This window comes from Lepisosteus platostomus, chromosome 1 (assembly GCF_059453375.1).
Source record: "Lepisosteus platostomus isolate fLepPlt1 chromosome 1, fLepPlt1.hap1, whole genome shotgun sequence".
Lineage (NCBI taxonomy): Eukaryota > Metazoa > Chordata > Actinopteri > Semionotiformes > Lepisosteidae > Lepisosteus > Lepisosteus platostomus.
The window spans coordinates 78,711,500-78,727,297 of record NC_142611.1 but is presented as its reverse complement, the minus strand read 5'-3'; the positions used below and the strand labels follow the sequence as shown (position 1 = coordinate 78,727,297).

Below are 15,798 nucleotides of genomic sequence, written 5' to 3'. Positions count from 1 at the left end.
ACATTGTGTGTTACAAGTATGACATGCAGTAGATAAATTCATTTTACTGATTAGAATTTGTCATTTACTGCATTTGGCTCAAAGTCAAATGGCAGTAGTGTGTGTAGTGTTGTGGACTTTTATCAAAGAAGAGCCAGGAGAGGTGTTCTCATACAGTCAGTAAGGTCTTTATTCATATTGCAATATGGGAAAGAGCAATCACTGGTCTGTGCAGAGAAGTGAATGCCAATTCAAAAGCAAGCAAGGAGATCCCCTTGTTTTATATCTTTTTTAAGCTGATGCAACACCTCAAAATCAGGCGAAGCAGTAATTTTCCATTCCTTATAGGTTTTTGCTTTAAGCAAAGAAGAGCAGTTATTCAAATAGTTTCTCATACTCCCTTCTTCAAGCAGCAGAGATAAACATTATTAAAACATCCCGTGCACTTGACGAGCTGGGTGCTATCACACTTTGTTCTAAGTATCCAGCTGCTTCTGCAGCACAGCTCTGTCCGTAAACAACCTTTTTAGGATAATACACTTTTTTTCTCAGTAAATTACCATTACAGTAGCCAATGCTAGAGGCAATGCAAGCTGTAACACAGCTGACACGGGCACTGGACCAGGGTTCTAATGCCGACTTGTAGACTTCTATCCCAGTTCTCTCATCGAGTGTGGACAAGCATGTGCCTGTTCTCGTTGGTGTCATGCTGTCACATTTCAGCCCACAGATGCATCAAAGCGGCTGTTGTTCTCCTGAGCGACTTTCAAATCGCTGTAAGAAATGTACTGCAGTCCACATGGGTTTCCAGTTTGTCATTGTTAATGACAATTACTTCATTGCCTGTCCATCCATTTTCTAACTGGGATATCCTGCACAGGGTTGCAGGGGAGTTGGAGCCTATGAATGAGAGTAAAGCCAAGGAAGGGGGAACAAAGCAGGGCACACCCTGGGTGGGAAGCCAGTCCATCACAGGACATACACAGGCACAAACATGCACACACTCGCACCAGGGCCAATTCTTCCACAAGCCAATTATCCTGCCACTATGTTTTTTGTTTCGTTGTGCAACTCCACTTGCGCTGGTTGATGGAGTGATTGATAACGGACAATCACCCGATTAAGAACGTTTTTACTTGATTAGCGTGTTACGTACTCCTAGGATGTGTAATTATTGTGAGACGTTTTCTTTGAAATAAAGTTTATTTTGCTAGGAAAAAACAGTACGTTTTCGGACTGTTGGTGGAAACTGGAGCACCCAGAGGAAACCCAAGCAAACATGGGGAGATCATGCAAACTCCACACAGACAGCACCCCGGGAATTGAGCCCAGGGCCACTGTGGGGCAGCTAACGACTGCGCCACCTGCTACCCATTAACTGTCTTAGCTTAAGCTAGCTGGTTAAATAAAGGGTTAATAAATGCATTAATAACAGAATGTACAGAATGTGTCCCACTGAAAGGTTTCAAAATGCAGTGATATTTCATGGGTCCCAGGTGATGTCAATGGGTTGGCAGGCTTGATGCAGTTATTGTGTGCAAAGAATTTGCAACGAAATACCAAGTTTTATTTTTTTACTACAGTACTTCATTACATTCATACAACTTATTGTAATTAAATACAATTTAATAATAATAATAATTCCTTACACTTCTATAGCGCTTTTCTGGACACTCCACTCAAAGCACTTCACAGGTAATGGGGACTCCCCTCCACCACCACCAATGTGCAGCCCCACCTGGATGATGCGACGGCAGCCATAGTGCGCCAGAACGCTCACCACACACCAGCTCTCAGTGGGGAGGAGAGCAGAGTAATGAAGCCAATTCATAGATGGGGATTATTAGGAGGCCATGACTGGTAAGGGCCAATGGCAAATTTGGTCAAGACGCCAAGGTTACACCCCTACTCTTTTCAAGAAACACCCTGGGATTTTTAATGAGCACAGAGAGTCAGGACCTCGGTTTTACATCTCATCCAAAGGACAGCACCTGTTTACAGTATAGTGTCCCTGTCACTATACTGGGGCATTAGGACCCACATGGACCACAGGGTGAGCACCTCCTGCTGGCCCCACTAACAGCTTTTCCAGCAGCAACCTTAGTTTTTCCCAGGAGTCTCCCATCCATTTACTGACCAGGCTCACACCTGCTGAGTTTCAGTGGGTTGCCAGTTGTGAGTTGCAGAGTGATATGGCTGCTGGTTTGTTAATGAATTAACTTTATTTACCTAAAGTTAATTTGCAACAATACTTGCTGCTCATCTGGTGTGGGGGATGGAACACAAAAAGTGGCAATATTTTGTAACCACAAAGCATATATGCACAGAAATACCAAGAAATACATTCGTATTCATCTTTTCATCTTAAATCCAAATTGCTTGAGTATAGAGCAAAAATAGATTTTGGTGCAATTCTTCTTGGAAATGAAGGCGGTGTCTCTCTCGGTGAAGGTGTTGGTCTCCAGATCTTGACAGAAATCTCCCATCTTGTGCTTTTTTTGTTTGCCCACGATCTTGTAAATACTGTACAGTGTGATGGGGGGCCCTGTGTTTGAACCATTATGTTTTTGTGATCATAAAGAGTTGTTTCTCTTCTTAGAAATTCTGAGGCTCTGACACCTTAAGACCCACTGACAGGTGTTCCAGCTGTAACATATTTAAAGATAAGATTGCAAGGATCACAGTTAAAGAAATCAAAATATTGACCACAAAAGCATTATACCTCAGTTGACCGTATTGTGATTGTTCACATGCCTTTCAAAAGTACACTCTCACGGAGTTCACATCACTCTTCTGAGCATGTCTTCACCCCACCAAATGGCTCATCTGGAGTGCAGTGTGTGCTCTATGGTCCAGACATCAGTGGACTAGGAAAAAGAAAATAATTTCCTCAACGAAACCAGCAGTAACCAGCAGCAGTGTGCTTGACGTTTATTTTTACAAAGCGAACACAGCAAGAACCACAGGACACTCATAATGGGGTGGTTTTCTGGTCTTGTGAGTCACTCGAATCTTCCTGCAGTCGGTCGATTTCACGCCTTCCACAGTTGTTCTCCTCGTCCGCCGCAGCCGGCTCTTCTTCTCGTCTCGATTTCCCTTTGCGAAGAAAACATCTTCTCATTATGTACGAAAGGGAGAGCTGCCACAGGCTTCGGAGCTCTTTGGTTTTGAACTCCTAATTTCAGGGCATTAAAGGTGAAGACAATTTTCAGTTCACAATGATCACAGTAATTTTCAAAGCTTTTCGTTACAAAATGTCTCTCACAAGCGCACCAATGAAGCGTGGCTGAACCTCAGATTGAGTCCTAATGCCTTTATTTTCCTACACTTCACCCACCAGCTGAGAGAGCAAAGATAAGAGTTGAACTGCTAGACCACATCACTTCAGATAGTTCAGTCACAGATGAACGGCTAACCCATCTAAGTGGTTGCACTGATTCCCCTGTTAGACCTCTGTGGATGTTCCATCAGATATACCTGTTTCTGAACTGTCACGAAAATGAAAACCTGATCCCATTTGTAAGAGAAAGTTAATTTTGTAACCCTTCACTTAGCAGATTCTTAAACCCTCTCTTACTATCATGAGGTACACATAACAACAATAAAACAAGTCATTAGGTTTATAAATTACATACAACAAAATTAAAATATATAACATTCTCTTCTGTTTTTCTGTAGACTATTTTTTATTATGTTTAGTTGTGCTTTATGTAGATGTTTTCCTACAGCATTCAGCAAATACTGTTTTTAAAATCTTTTATTCTTGTAACTATCATATTTGAAGCTGTAGAAATGACATTTGTTGAAGCGCAGTAAATTCATTTAATACTTAATCATTGTTTTTGGAACCTTTGTTGTGCAGTTTTAAAGGGTATTTAATAAACCCGGAAAATAAACGCGGCGTGAGGCCATTGCAGTGGGTGGTCTGCGGTATGCTCGGCTGTCTGGAAGGAGATGTCCAGGGAGAGCTCATCTGTGACTCGGTCAGCAGCTTGAGCACTTTGAGCTCAAGATCTCTGAACCTCAGACACGGCTTTTTGACCTCTAGTGTAACACAAATGTAGCATTTCAGAACTAGATCACTTGTCTGATAGAAGTGAATACAGGAGGAGCAGGGAAGAAAGGGGCCTTCAGGGCAGAGAGGAGGCCATTCGGCCTTTTTAACCCATGTGGTAGTTAAGAGTAAATTGATCAAGGGATCTCATCCAGTCAATGACTGTAAGAAACTGCAGTGAATGCCGACCCCCCCCAAGACACATGCTGGTTCGGGACTATAGTTTATCTACAGTTTATAAGGGCGCGTTTCTGTGATCTGTCACTGTTGGCTTGCAGAACCCCTTCGGGCTCCTAAGATGTATTGTGGTTTTCTTTTCAGAGAAGCCTGCTCAGTCCCAGAAAAACAGTCCATCACAGAGGTATTAGTCAGTAAAAGATTTTCAGTTCTTCTTCTGTGGAACAACTCTTCAGTCCCGTGTAGGACTGTATTCCTGTCAAAATCCTCTACTTTCTCCATCTCTCTTCCTTGCAAACTATACCTCTTTTCTTTCATGCCCTGGAACCCCTAGTACTCAACCGGGCACACCCATACACAATAAGTCTTCCCTTTACCAGGAGGAAACCTGTCTCATCCCTACTCTGGGACTCCTGGCACACTCAGTTATCTGCTGATTTTAGAACAAAAGTTGGTGACTCCTTTACTTTAACTAAACTCCCTACAGTTCATTCTTTGCCTCACATGCACTCTGAACTGTAGGAGCTTAGACACGACAGGACTCAAGGGTAGAGGCTGACTCCCGTTATAAAGACTCCTGCTACTCCTGACAAAAGTCCCATTAAGCACACGGACAATCAGATGATTTTCTGCCTGTGGAATTCCATTCTGTTTCCACAAGAGTCCAATTAATCGATCAAGGCAGGTGTGTCCAATTTACGCCCAAAAAGGAAAAGGCTTTAAAGGGGAACTGCTGTCCCAATTTCACAGAGGTTATTAACTCTCGGTTACAAAACAAATTAATTGAGAGTATTGCAAGCTTTTACAAATGTCAAATTAAACACAACATCCTGAACTTTGTGAAAGCACTTTATGGTCTCCATTTTGGCATGAACTGCTGGTCTCACCACAGGAAAGAGCAAGAGTTTGTGCAAAATGCGATGTGATGTGGCCCTTCCTGCTCACCAGGCTCCGTAATGATGAATGTGATATGAGGTACAGTACAAGCGAATAAGTAAAAGCTGTGCAGCAGAAATTATCTGCATGCAGAGTTAGCAAGCAGTATTTGGCAGTAAAATCGCCTCAAAGTCTAGAGCAATATTTCTATGGGATTAAAAGAGATGTATTGACAAGCCTGCTTGTTTACAATGTAACTGGGCCTTTTCATGTCATTGGAAGTTTTGTTGCCTTATTCTGAGTTGCAGAATACGGCGCTGTGTGTACCTGGACATTTTTGCTATTTTGTGATGTAAAGTGGAGGTTTTACATGTTACTATGCACATTTGACTTTCCATCCGGTTTGAAATGCACTCATCTATGCCGATTCTTTCTAACCGCCACATATAAATAAAAATAGAGTTACAGTTCCAATTTAACTAGCCTCAGCTTGCTCCATCACAGAAACAAGAGTACCAGCTACAGCAATATAGCTGGATATTGTTACATTCCACATTCCTCCTCTAGAGGGCGCTCCTACCCATTTCTCATATTGATTCAGTTCCATGATTCCCTGGTGTGTCTTGTTAGTGTTTCCCTTCTTGGTGATTTAAACTGTCTTTGTCCCAGATGGATCTCCCGGTTTATGGAATATGGACTGTGCCCTGACAACCCTTTTGGACCTCCCTGAACTTGGTTGCTTCTGCTTTTCCCCCGAGCACCGGCTCACTACAGTCACTGCCCCCTGTCTGCCAACCTGCCCGGACCCTGCTGTGTCTTCCCCTGATGTCCTTCTCCAGACTCTTCCGGATTATACCATCACGCATAGGGTCTTTAACAACACACGTCACGGGACTCAGAACCGATATCTTGTCCCATACTCCCACACTTGGCCCAAAGCAGTGCCTCCTGTCCTCAGTTTTCACTTCCCTAAAGTTGCCGCTTGTGGACCCTGGCTAGTGTGGCAGTGTTGGTTCTGAAGCCATCCTCCAAACTGACTTAGTCAATGTCATTGCACCAGGAAGACATGTATCAGGTCTGCTCGTAGTCTTCTTCGTTAAAGACAAAAAAAGACTCAGTGAAATTTCTGCAGCTCAAGACAAAAAGACATTTTTTGTCTTTTTGTCAAGAGAAAAGACAACACAAATCTATGAACATGATAAAAAAATTATAAAATCAGAAGTAGATAGTTCAAAAGATAATGTAATTAGTAACAGAACATGAAAAAGAAATGGTAAACATCATTTAAACAGGTTTCTAAAATAGAATATGTTATTAACGTCCTATGTTACAGAACTTTATCGGTATTTTGTTACTGGATTCCTACAGGGACCAGGTTAACTTAATAAATCACCACAGGCTGAATTTTCTGAAGGAAATGAGGGAAGTTATTTGTAGACCCAGAGTTCGGATACTTGCACTCTCATGTAAGATGGCAGCTACTGGAGAACTGAAGATGTAACACAAATTCACATAAACTGAATCAGGAGCCACTCAACCAGTCTTCCATTTCTTACTGGCAAAGTTATGGAAATGATAGACCTAAACCAAAATAATACTGTACTTGAAAAAGACTTGGCAGAAAGGATTTAGGAAAGGAGAATATTATTTAACTAACTCAGTTGCATTAATTGAACAAGTAGTTGGACAGTTGATGACACTAAAAAATACAGTACAACATGATATACAGTATTTAGACATCCAAAACGTTTTGGATGAGATACTTTATAAAAGGTTTATCTGCAAATTAAGAGACTGAGAAAATCAAAGATATATACAGATTATAGGATGAAGTAACAGCCTGATTTATTTCATGAAATGACTGGATGAGATCCCTGGATCAATTAGGTACAAAAATCCAAACAAGCTAAATGTGCCAAATGGCTTTCTTTCATTTGCATACCTTCTTATTCTTCCATGACCATTACAGAGTCAATAAACACGGACACAGGGTCACTCTTGGAAGCCAAAAGGGAATTCATTTAAGGATGCAGAAGCAGAACTGGTTCTCTACGCAAACAGCAGTCGATGCCTGGGACAGACAGGTTGAAGCCTGAATTCTCGGCTTCTTTGGCAATTTCTGAAATTTTAGATTCACTTAACTGCTAAAGAGCACCTTACAGATTCCTCTCGTTTGCAGACTTATATTCTACACTTAGTTCTATATTTATTATGCACATAATATATTTGGCAATATGATTCAAGCAAGAGAGAGGACTACGTAGACAGATTAAGTGTGAGGAAGCTGGGGCTGCATATGAAGACATCGCAGATACAGATTTAATGGATGAATGGATTCTTCTTCTGAAATGCACTGATTTTCCAGGTTTAATTCCTATAAAGTGAGTAATTTCCTGAGCATTTCTACCACATTTCTTTTTCCTCTAAAAAGACAAAGCAGCCCTCAAACAAGTAGTGAAATGCGCTTTACTATGTTTAATCCAAAATTATAAAAAAAAACCACTTACAGGTCCAATCTTTGGTGTAAATCTGAAGTTCTCCAAAGTTCTCCAATGCTTCTGTGCTATTGTTTATAACCTTCATCTGAAGTCACCTTTCTACAACAACATTTTAATTTTGAACCAATTGAATGTCTAACTAAAATCTCCCATGGCAATTGTACATTCTTATTTAAATAAATTCAGTTGTCTCTTTTTGACAATTTTGGACAGTGGGGGCTACAATTAACAGTTCCACAGTTCACCTGTTTTGTAAAAAATTAGTTGATCTTTGTTAAGAGATTTCTTTCTCATTTCTGCTCTGCTAAAACTCAAAGTATATAGATTACTTACTTTTCAAGATCCAGATTATGAGAAAATGCATGAATAGTGACATTGGTAGCACACAGGAGTAGATGTAAATGTCTTTCAGAGATTTCCAGCATTTTTCATCTGTAAGAATAAATCAAATTGAGCACACGTGTATATATTTCAATGCAATATGTCAATATATACACAAATATATAGGATGCACTGCAATGCTGTCACTGTATCCTCAAGTTATTTTATATTCACAAGAAGGCAAAGTAATTCTAAATAGCTGTAGTAAAATCTCTGTAGCAGTGTTTATAACACTATCTACTGTTTTAATTTCTGTACAAAAAGTACAAAATTATCAAACTAGTAAATTACGTCTTAAGAAATCAATTTATTAATTGGTGTTGCATTGCATTAATTTAAACCCCAAACCAATGCTGAATAACATCAAAGACATGTCAAGGGAATGCATGTACGAATTCTGGAACCATCTCTGTGATAATGCCTATAGCAAAGAAACTGAACATTTCTTACAAAGGATGAAGAAACAATGCAGCATTTTCCAGGAATTACCACTCAAACACAAAGGCGGCAAAGGACAGCACACAGACAGCCCTAAAACAAGACCAGCATTTGAAACTACTGAGATTGCAGGGCAGATTTAAGTTAATCAAGCATATCTTTTCTCATAGAGGAGCTGCTGAATATTAGAAACAAGACTTCCACAGTCAGTCTAAGAAGCATAGAGATGGATCAGCTAAAGAGTGGACGCTGTGCTAAGAAAGGGAAAATACAGATACCACAGCATCCTGAAATGAAAACTCCTTCAGTTTCCTAAGCACACCATCCTAAAAGATTTGAACAAGTTGTTTACCTTATGGAATAACTCCTGTAGCAGAAGGTGAGCGTAACCACACATTGTGCACATAAACCTGTGTTATAATCGTATATGTTCATAAAATGCAGACAGACAGTTCTGTTACTTACTGTTCAAGTGAAAAAAGATAAACCCAGAAGCTGTGGAGAGATAGTGTAACACCCTCAGGATATAGCAATAATGTGGCTTGCAACACCATGCACTTGACCCTGTGTGGTTAAAATAAATAAAATCAAGAGTTAGACGCAAAGTTACAAGGACAGTCACATGAAATGGCACAGCTTCCTGTTTTGTGCAGCAGTTCCCATGCCAGTGATGCTGAGAAAATTCAGTTTGTATACCCTTCTGTTTACATAGAGCAGCAAATTAATATTTCCTCTTCTTTTTTTTATTCAGTTTTGGTTCCTTCCTTGCCTAACTTCCTATTTACCCCAGTGATCACACAGTACATTCGCAAAGAGGTCATTCATTAAGGTGGCTTGTTGAAGTCTGAGTGAAAGAAGATACACTGTAGCATCAGAAAGCCTCCCAAGTGGCTCCACTGGTATGGGTGCCAGCACGTGCAGGTTGAGCATTGTGATCCAGGAGTTGCGGGTTTGACCCATGGACACATCTCCAGCTGACTGGGATTGCCTAAGTGGTGGAGCTGCTGAGGGTAGGGTTGGGGCAGTGAAGTGTTCAATCACACACAGGAGTTCAGCTCTCATTGTACATGAAATCCACCGTGCGGCATTTAAAAGGCCAAAGCTGGCCATTCCTGACTTTACTGACCCGATGAACTGACCAAAACACAACCGACAGGCGTTCTAACTCTTCACAAACTGATGGGTTAAGAGTGACCTATAAGACCTGTGGGATCACGGCTCCTCAAGATCAGGGCTGGGTCTAGCTGTGATCATTGTTGAATCTACAAACATAAAGACAGAGTGAGTCTGGGCCCCATATTGAACTCAAGTCAGGTAACCCGTCTAAGTGATGAGTTCCTAGCGTGTCTACTCTTCGCTTGCACAGAACCCTGCAAACTGCCAGACATAGACTGGCAGTGTCAGTGCACATATCCAGTCAATCTTCAGATTCAATTCATCCAACGTTACATAGAAAGACTGCTATTAAATGGAATGACCCAAACCACATAGAGATGAGTATTATTTTGTCTTCCATTCACCCAAACTGACAGACAAGACAAATGTAGGATTTGCACACTCTCAGGGTACTTGTGCAAGAACATTACACTTACAGTGTAAAGCAAGAGCTATTTTCTACAGGTATATCACAGCCTCTCATTACAGCATATTCAAACAAGTTATTCAGACATGATTATGGGTGAAAATGTGTTGTGTGTCTACAGTGTTTTTTTACATCGAATGGTTTATGCTTATTAGAAGGATGAGCAAGAAATGTAAACAGCAAACGAATCAGAAAATGAAGAATAATTAAAATATTAGTAGTAGCACAGTGGACTGCTGCTACTACAATATTTGTAGCAGCACTGTGGACAGCTACTACGACAAATATGTTTCCAATGTCCTTCCAGGGAGACAGTAGCTTGCTTCCACCTTCAGGTGGCAATGAAGAGCAGAGATTAAGGCAGTAGACTCTTGACGAGAGAATAATGGGCTCAAATCCCACAAGCAATGACACTTCATCAGAGTGTGTGAATGGTACCAGGCTGTATACAGGGGTACCACCACATTAGGTCATTGTGATCTGTGGTTAAAACCACCTGCCAAGTGAATTAATAATTACTACCTTTACTTTAATGTTCTATATTACTGCTGTATAGCTCCCCAATTCAAAACAAGGTTCAGATTTTCTTATTTTCCATGCTGTTTTTCATGTGAATCGCTTTCATGAAATGCATCAGACATACCCGATTTGATATGTCTCAGATTTATCAGCAGGCTGAGAGCAACTGCTGCCAATATAACTGAGAGACAAGCCAGAGAACCATCTGAAGTTACTGTGGAAGAAAAGATAAAGATCGTTAAAACACACCACACACTTATCCTCCAGCCACATTCCACACATATACTTCCAGAATTTTGTATTCAGTTGGACAGTGATGTCAGCTGACTTTTAACATGCGCTTAAGTGTTTTTATAAGGCAGTATTTGCAATACAGATTTTCCTGCTTCCTACATTAGTGTCTTTACCTCAGTCTGCAGACAGAGTTCACCTACATGGAGGTGTGGTTTGTATAAAAATTGATTTTTTTCTCAGTATTGTCATTATAAATTGCACTAGGTTTTTTTCTTAAAAAAATGAGTTAAAGCTATTACTGACTACAAATATCATAAAACATTAAGAAATCTACCTCATTCCCACCTGTCAGTGTAAGTGTATATGACTCAAAATATAAATTTAATTTAAGCTACCTTATGCTATAAATATTCATTCCCAGTAAAGTGGTGTAACCAAGGTATTACCTTCAGTTATCCAGAAGCCTACTCCAATAATAGTTAATATCGGGGACACAACATCTGTGGTAGCAAGAAAAACATGTAAAACTGAAAAAAATAAAAATAAAAGTTACTATACATAAAGCTGCAGGATATTTCTTGCATGTTATCTGTGTCTTTACAGGAATGATGGCAATATTAAGTTAATTCATTTATGTTTTGCTGATTTACTACACTGATCCAGACCAATAAAAAACACAAGAGCATGAGACTGTTTACAAACATGAGGGGACCATTCAGCCCATTTGGTAGCTAGAGACTAATTGATCCCAAGATATCATCCAGATGTTTCTTGAAGGAAGCCAGGCTAATGGCCTCATCAACATGGCTGGGTAGCTCGTTCCACACTCCCGCAGCTCTTTAGGTAAAGAAGCACCTCCTGTGCTCAGTTTTAAATGTGCTTCCACAAACGAGTACTGCTTACTTTGCCATTCAGATCTGCAATACAGCGCAACCCAGGACAGAAATGAGAGGAGAACAAACAAAAACGCAGCACACAGAGGAAAGCCGACTTTCCAGGCCATATGTATATCTGAAAAAAAAGAAAATATTGACAACATACACACAAACTTCGAAACACATACAAAACGATATGGAAAATACTGAAACTGGTTTCGTTCCTGTCTTTAAATTGTAACATGTTTTCTTCCAATTCAAAAAGGAAAGCATCTCTAACTGCAATAAAATTAAAATTGAGTTCAATTAAAATTTTCAAAAACGTATTCATCATACAGCACACAAAAACATGGTTAATTCATTATTAAACAAGTTGTCATCAGTTTTATTTTATGATGCTATAGAGCATTCAATCAATTTTTAGGTAAATACCTTCTGAATCTATCAGAGCTAGTGAACCCAAAAGTTCCCTTGTTGTGACCGATGGGAAAGTGTCTTGTCACTGAGGTCATACTGAGACCTTGTACCTAATTACCAGATACAAAGAGGACCCTGCCAAGTCATCTAGAGGCTTTTTCTCCTCCTGATGGTGGGATGACAGGACAGCTTGGCGCTAATGAGACTCACCTTTGGATCTGCATTCTTATTGTACTTTCCTTATAACTCTTTAAATTTATATAGCGCTTTTCTAGACTTTCCACTCAAAGCGCTTTACAGGTAATGGTTTCTCCCCTCCACCACCACCACTGTGCAGCCCCACCTGGATGATGTGACAGCAGCCCATACTATACTCACAGTACACTCACCACACGGCAGCTCTCAGTGGGGAGCAGAACATGATGATGAAGCCAATTCATAGATGGGGGTCATTAGGAGGCCATGATTGGTAAAGGCCAGCTGGAAATTTGGCCAGGACGCTGGGGGTAACACTCCTACTCTTTTCGAGAAACGCCCTGGGATTTTTAATGACCACCGAGAGTCAGGACCTCGGTTTTACATCTCATCCGTAGGACGGCGCCTGTTTACAGTATAGTGTTCCCTTCACTATACTGGGGCATAAGGACCCACATGGACGGCAGGGTGAGCGCCCCCTGCTGGCCCCACTAACACCTCTTCCAGCAGCAACCTTAGTTTTCCCCAGGATCACACCTGCTGAGGTTCAGTGAGCTGCAAGTTGAGTTACAGGGAGATATGGAGTATTGGCACAGTCGCAACCTAATCCTACTTAGAGCTAGATTTCATCGCCTCTGCCCGGCTGGTTGGATGGACTGACTCATTTTCTCCCTTTATTTTTCACACTATTCCCACAGCTTCAAATGCTAGAAGTATTTTTTTTTGTCATGATTTCCGAGAAGGCATGGTGCGACACGCTGCCTGCAGTCATCTCTCTGCTCTCTAGGACGCGAGACCCGAGACAACGGTGTAGGAGACTGTGTAGGAAGAGGCCTTCATGACATTTGCCCCCCTGCAACCCGGAATCTCAAAGCCCACTGTCAGTGTCATGTGTTTCTCATTGACCACCCCTGCAGCCACAGCTAGCTTTAGAAAACCCACCAGCCGCCCTCCAGTCATCACCAGGTGCAGGGCTCTGCGTCTTACCACCTCCTCAGGACACCACTGTCCAAAAAGCACCTAACAGCAGCAGGGTCCACATCACCATAGTCACCAGCGCCAGGGGCTCAAGAATATTCTTATTACAGCTGGAGTGAACACACGTTTACTTTCCCTGCTGAAAAGAGAAGAAAAGAAACACAATGTTTCGGCCGTGGAGCCTTCTTTGGGTGCGAGATAAGGATTAGTGGAGGTAGTGGGAGTTTTTTTTTTCTGTAAAAGATGATTTCGTTTTTTATCCTTCTCTGCAGTGAGGAAGGGGTAAAGTCTGGAGTTGAGGGATCTGATGGGGCTAGTTATAAAGGGAAGATGATGTGGAGCTGTTAGCTATAACAATTCCTTAGCTTCTTTGATGTTGTTGTCGGAAAGATTAATCTGTGAAAATTGAAAATTGCTGTACACCCGCAGAAGGCTCCACAGCCAAAATGTTGTGTTTCTTTTCTTCTCTTTTCAGCATCGAATAAACTTTTCCTTCTTCCTTTGCAGCCTACACATGCTGACGCAGCTGCCTACTCGAACTCCATACTGTAGTCAACTTATATGACTGTTAGTTAAATACAGTACATGCAGCTAGGACGGAGCGGTGGCTCTGTGGCTCAGGATCTGCGCCTGTGGCTGGAAGGTTGCTGGTTTAAATCCTGCGGCCAGCAGAGGAATCCTACTCCGCTGGGCCCCTGAGCAAGGCCCTTCACCCCAGCTGCTCCAGGGGTGCTGTATAAAAGGCTGACCCTGTGCTCTGACCCCTAACTTCTGCTCAGGAGAGCAAGTTGGGGTATGCGAAAAGACAAATTCCTAATGCAAGAAATTCTATATGGCTAATAAAGTGATCTTCTCTCTCTCTTGATTTGGCACTGACAAAGTCAACAGTGAAACACAAACCACAGGACATAAGTGGAAACGAGGCAGAAGTGAATTCAAAACTGTTGTTGATGCCGATACCATGGTTTCTTAAAAATAAATGGCTGGATGAGATCCTTGGGTCAGTTATTGCCAAATGACCTCCCTTTATTTGTAACCGTGCCGTAACCGTCTTTATGTTCTTATCATTTATTTTTTCACAACTTATTAGTTCATCATACGCAGCTGCCATTTGGTCTGAAAAAGTGTCCGTGCAGATCGCAGTACAGCCACACCAACGAGTAAATCTAACAGGAGCCACACAGTATGTTTCACAAATGTGTAAATTACAGTAAAAATTCAGAAAACCAGCCTTTCATTAAGAAAATGAAATATTTTATTTTTGTTGTGTTAAGATGCTAGGTGAAGGAGCAGGCATTAAAAATGCTTTCTTAATGTGGAAACATCTGCAGACGATCACCCCTGATCATTTTGTAAAGTTGTCTACTGTATGCATGTCGGAGGCTGCTGTCCTCCTCACTAGAGTTATCACCCACAGTTATTGGGTGGATCACCCACACTCACCAGAGCTATCACCCACAGTTATCATCCAGGTGGATCCTGCACATTGGTAGTGGAGGGGAGTCCCCATTACCTGTAAAGCGCTTTGAGTGGAGTGTCCAGAAAAGCGCTATACTGTATAAGTGTAAGGAACTATTATTCTTATTATAGTTATTCACCCCCGACGTCCTCTTAAACAGACCCAGCCACAACTGCCCAGTGAGGAGAAAACAGGTTCAATCCCCAGTTCAAGGGCCGCCTAGCCCCTGTGACTCCCTATTCGTCACCCTCAGAGACAACTCCTTCAGCATCGTCCAGCACACTGGATCATGGATAGCATTCAGCTGACTTGGAAGACATTACAATCCCCCCCTCCAGAGTCCCTCCAGGCACTTTCCTTCAGAGCCCTGGCCGGCTCCTAAGCACTTTTCCGTGGCCCTCCCTGAGTGGGCACATTCACCGGCTTCTTCCACCTGAATGAGTGAGGATCCTGTGACAGGTCTCCCCTAGATGGTAGCGTATCGGGGGGTCAGACACCTGAGAACCCAAACCACATCAGGAGAACAACTGAACAGCGCAAGAGCTGTACAATTGCGCGTGTATACAACAGTGGAGGAATAAAAAATCAAACTGAACAAACAAAGCCGTTTCAGTTGAAAAAATGAGCTTTTAAGAAAGTTTTATAACAATCGCAGAGTCTATAATGGATTTGGGCAATGAATTCTACAGAATCGTTGTGGCATAAGGGAAGGTGCTGTTGGCCACTGTGTGGAGACTTGTCTGCAGCACATTAAGACGGCCTGAACCAGCAGATCTGTTCTCAAGGAAAAAGGCCAAAAGGCAATGTGGAGCTAGACTGCTCAGTGCCTTATCTGCTAGTAGGAGAAGCTTAAAATCCAGCCTAAAATTCACGAGGAGCCAAGTCAACTTCCGCAGGAAAGAAGTTAGACACTGAGGCAGAGAAGTTTTCATTAATGCACAAGCTGCAGAATTGAATAAATCATATTTAGTGTCTCAGTAAATACCCCAGTAACTGTATTACAATGGTGGTCATCATAATAATTACTACAGAGGAGTTGAGTCTGTTTCCTATCCTGAAAGTCATAATGCCTGTGTGACTGTCGCGGTTCGGCATGGGCTCATGGCCTCGCCGCTCCACCTGGGCGCGAACCGCAA

At 41.7% G+C, this 15,798-nt stretch overlaps 1 protein-coding gene across 9 annotated transcripts in view; it reads right to left on the bottom strand.

Moving 5' to 3' along the window:
- Positions 1-2,879: 2,879 nt before the first annotated feature.
- Positions 2,880-15,798, bottom strand: part of LOC148678988 (uncharacterized) — a 23,050-nt gene continuing 10,131 nt past the window's right edge. For 3 of the 9 annotated variants that reach the window (XM_088638218.1, XM_088638216.1, XM_088638219.1), the window contains exons 4-9: positions 11,642-11,749; positions 11,185-11,265; positions 10,629-10,718; positions 8,869-8,967; positions 7,918-8,016; positions 2,880-3,154 (exon numbers count right to left, since the gene is read on the bottom strand). In XM_088638218.1, the coding sequence (XP_088494344.1) occupies positions 3,012-3,154; positions 7,918-8,016; positions 8,869-8,967; positions 10,629-10,718; positions 11,185-11,265; positions 11,642-11,749 (620 nt within the window). In that variant the 3' untranslated portion in view covers positions 2,880-3,011. The other 6 variants (XR_015939952.1, XR_015939950.1, XR_015939951.1 and 3 more) reach the window with 6 other exon arrangements.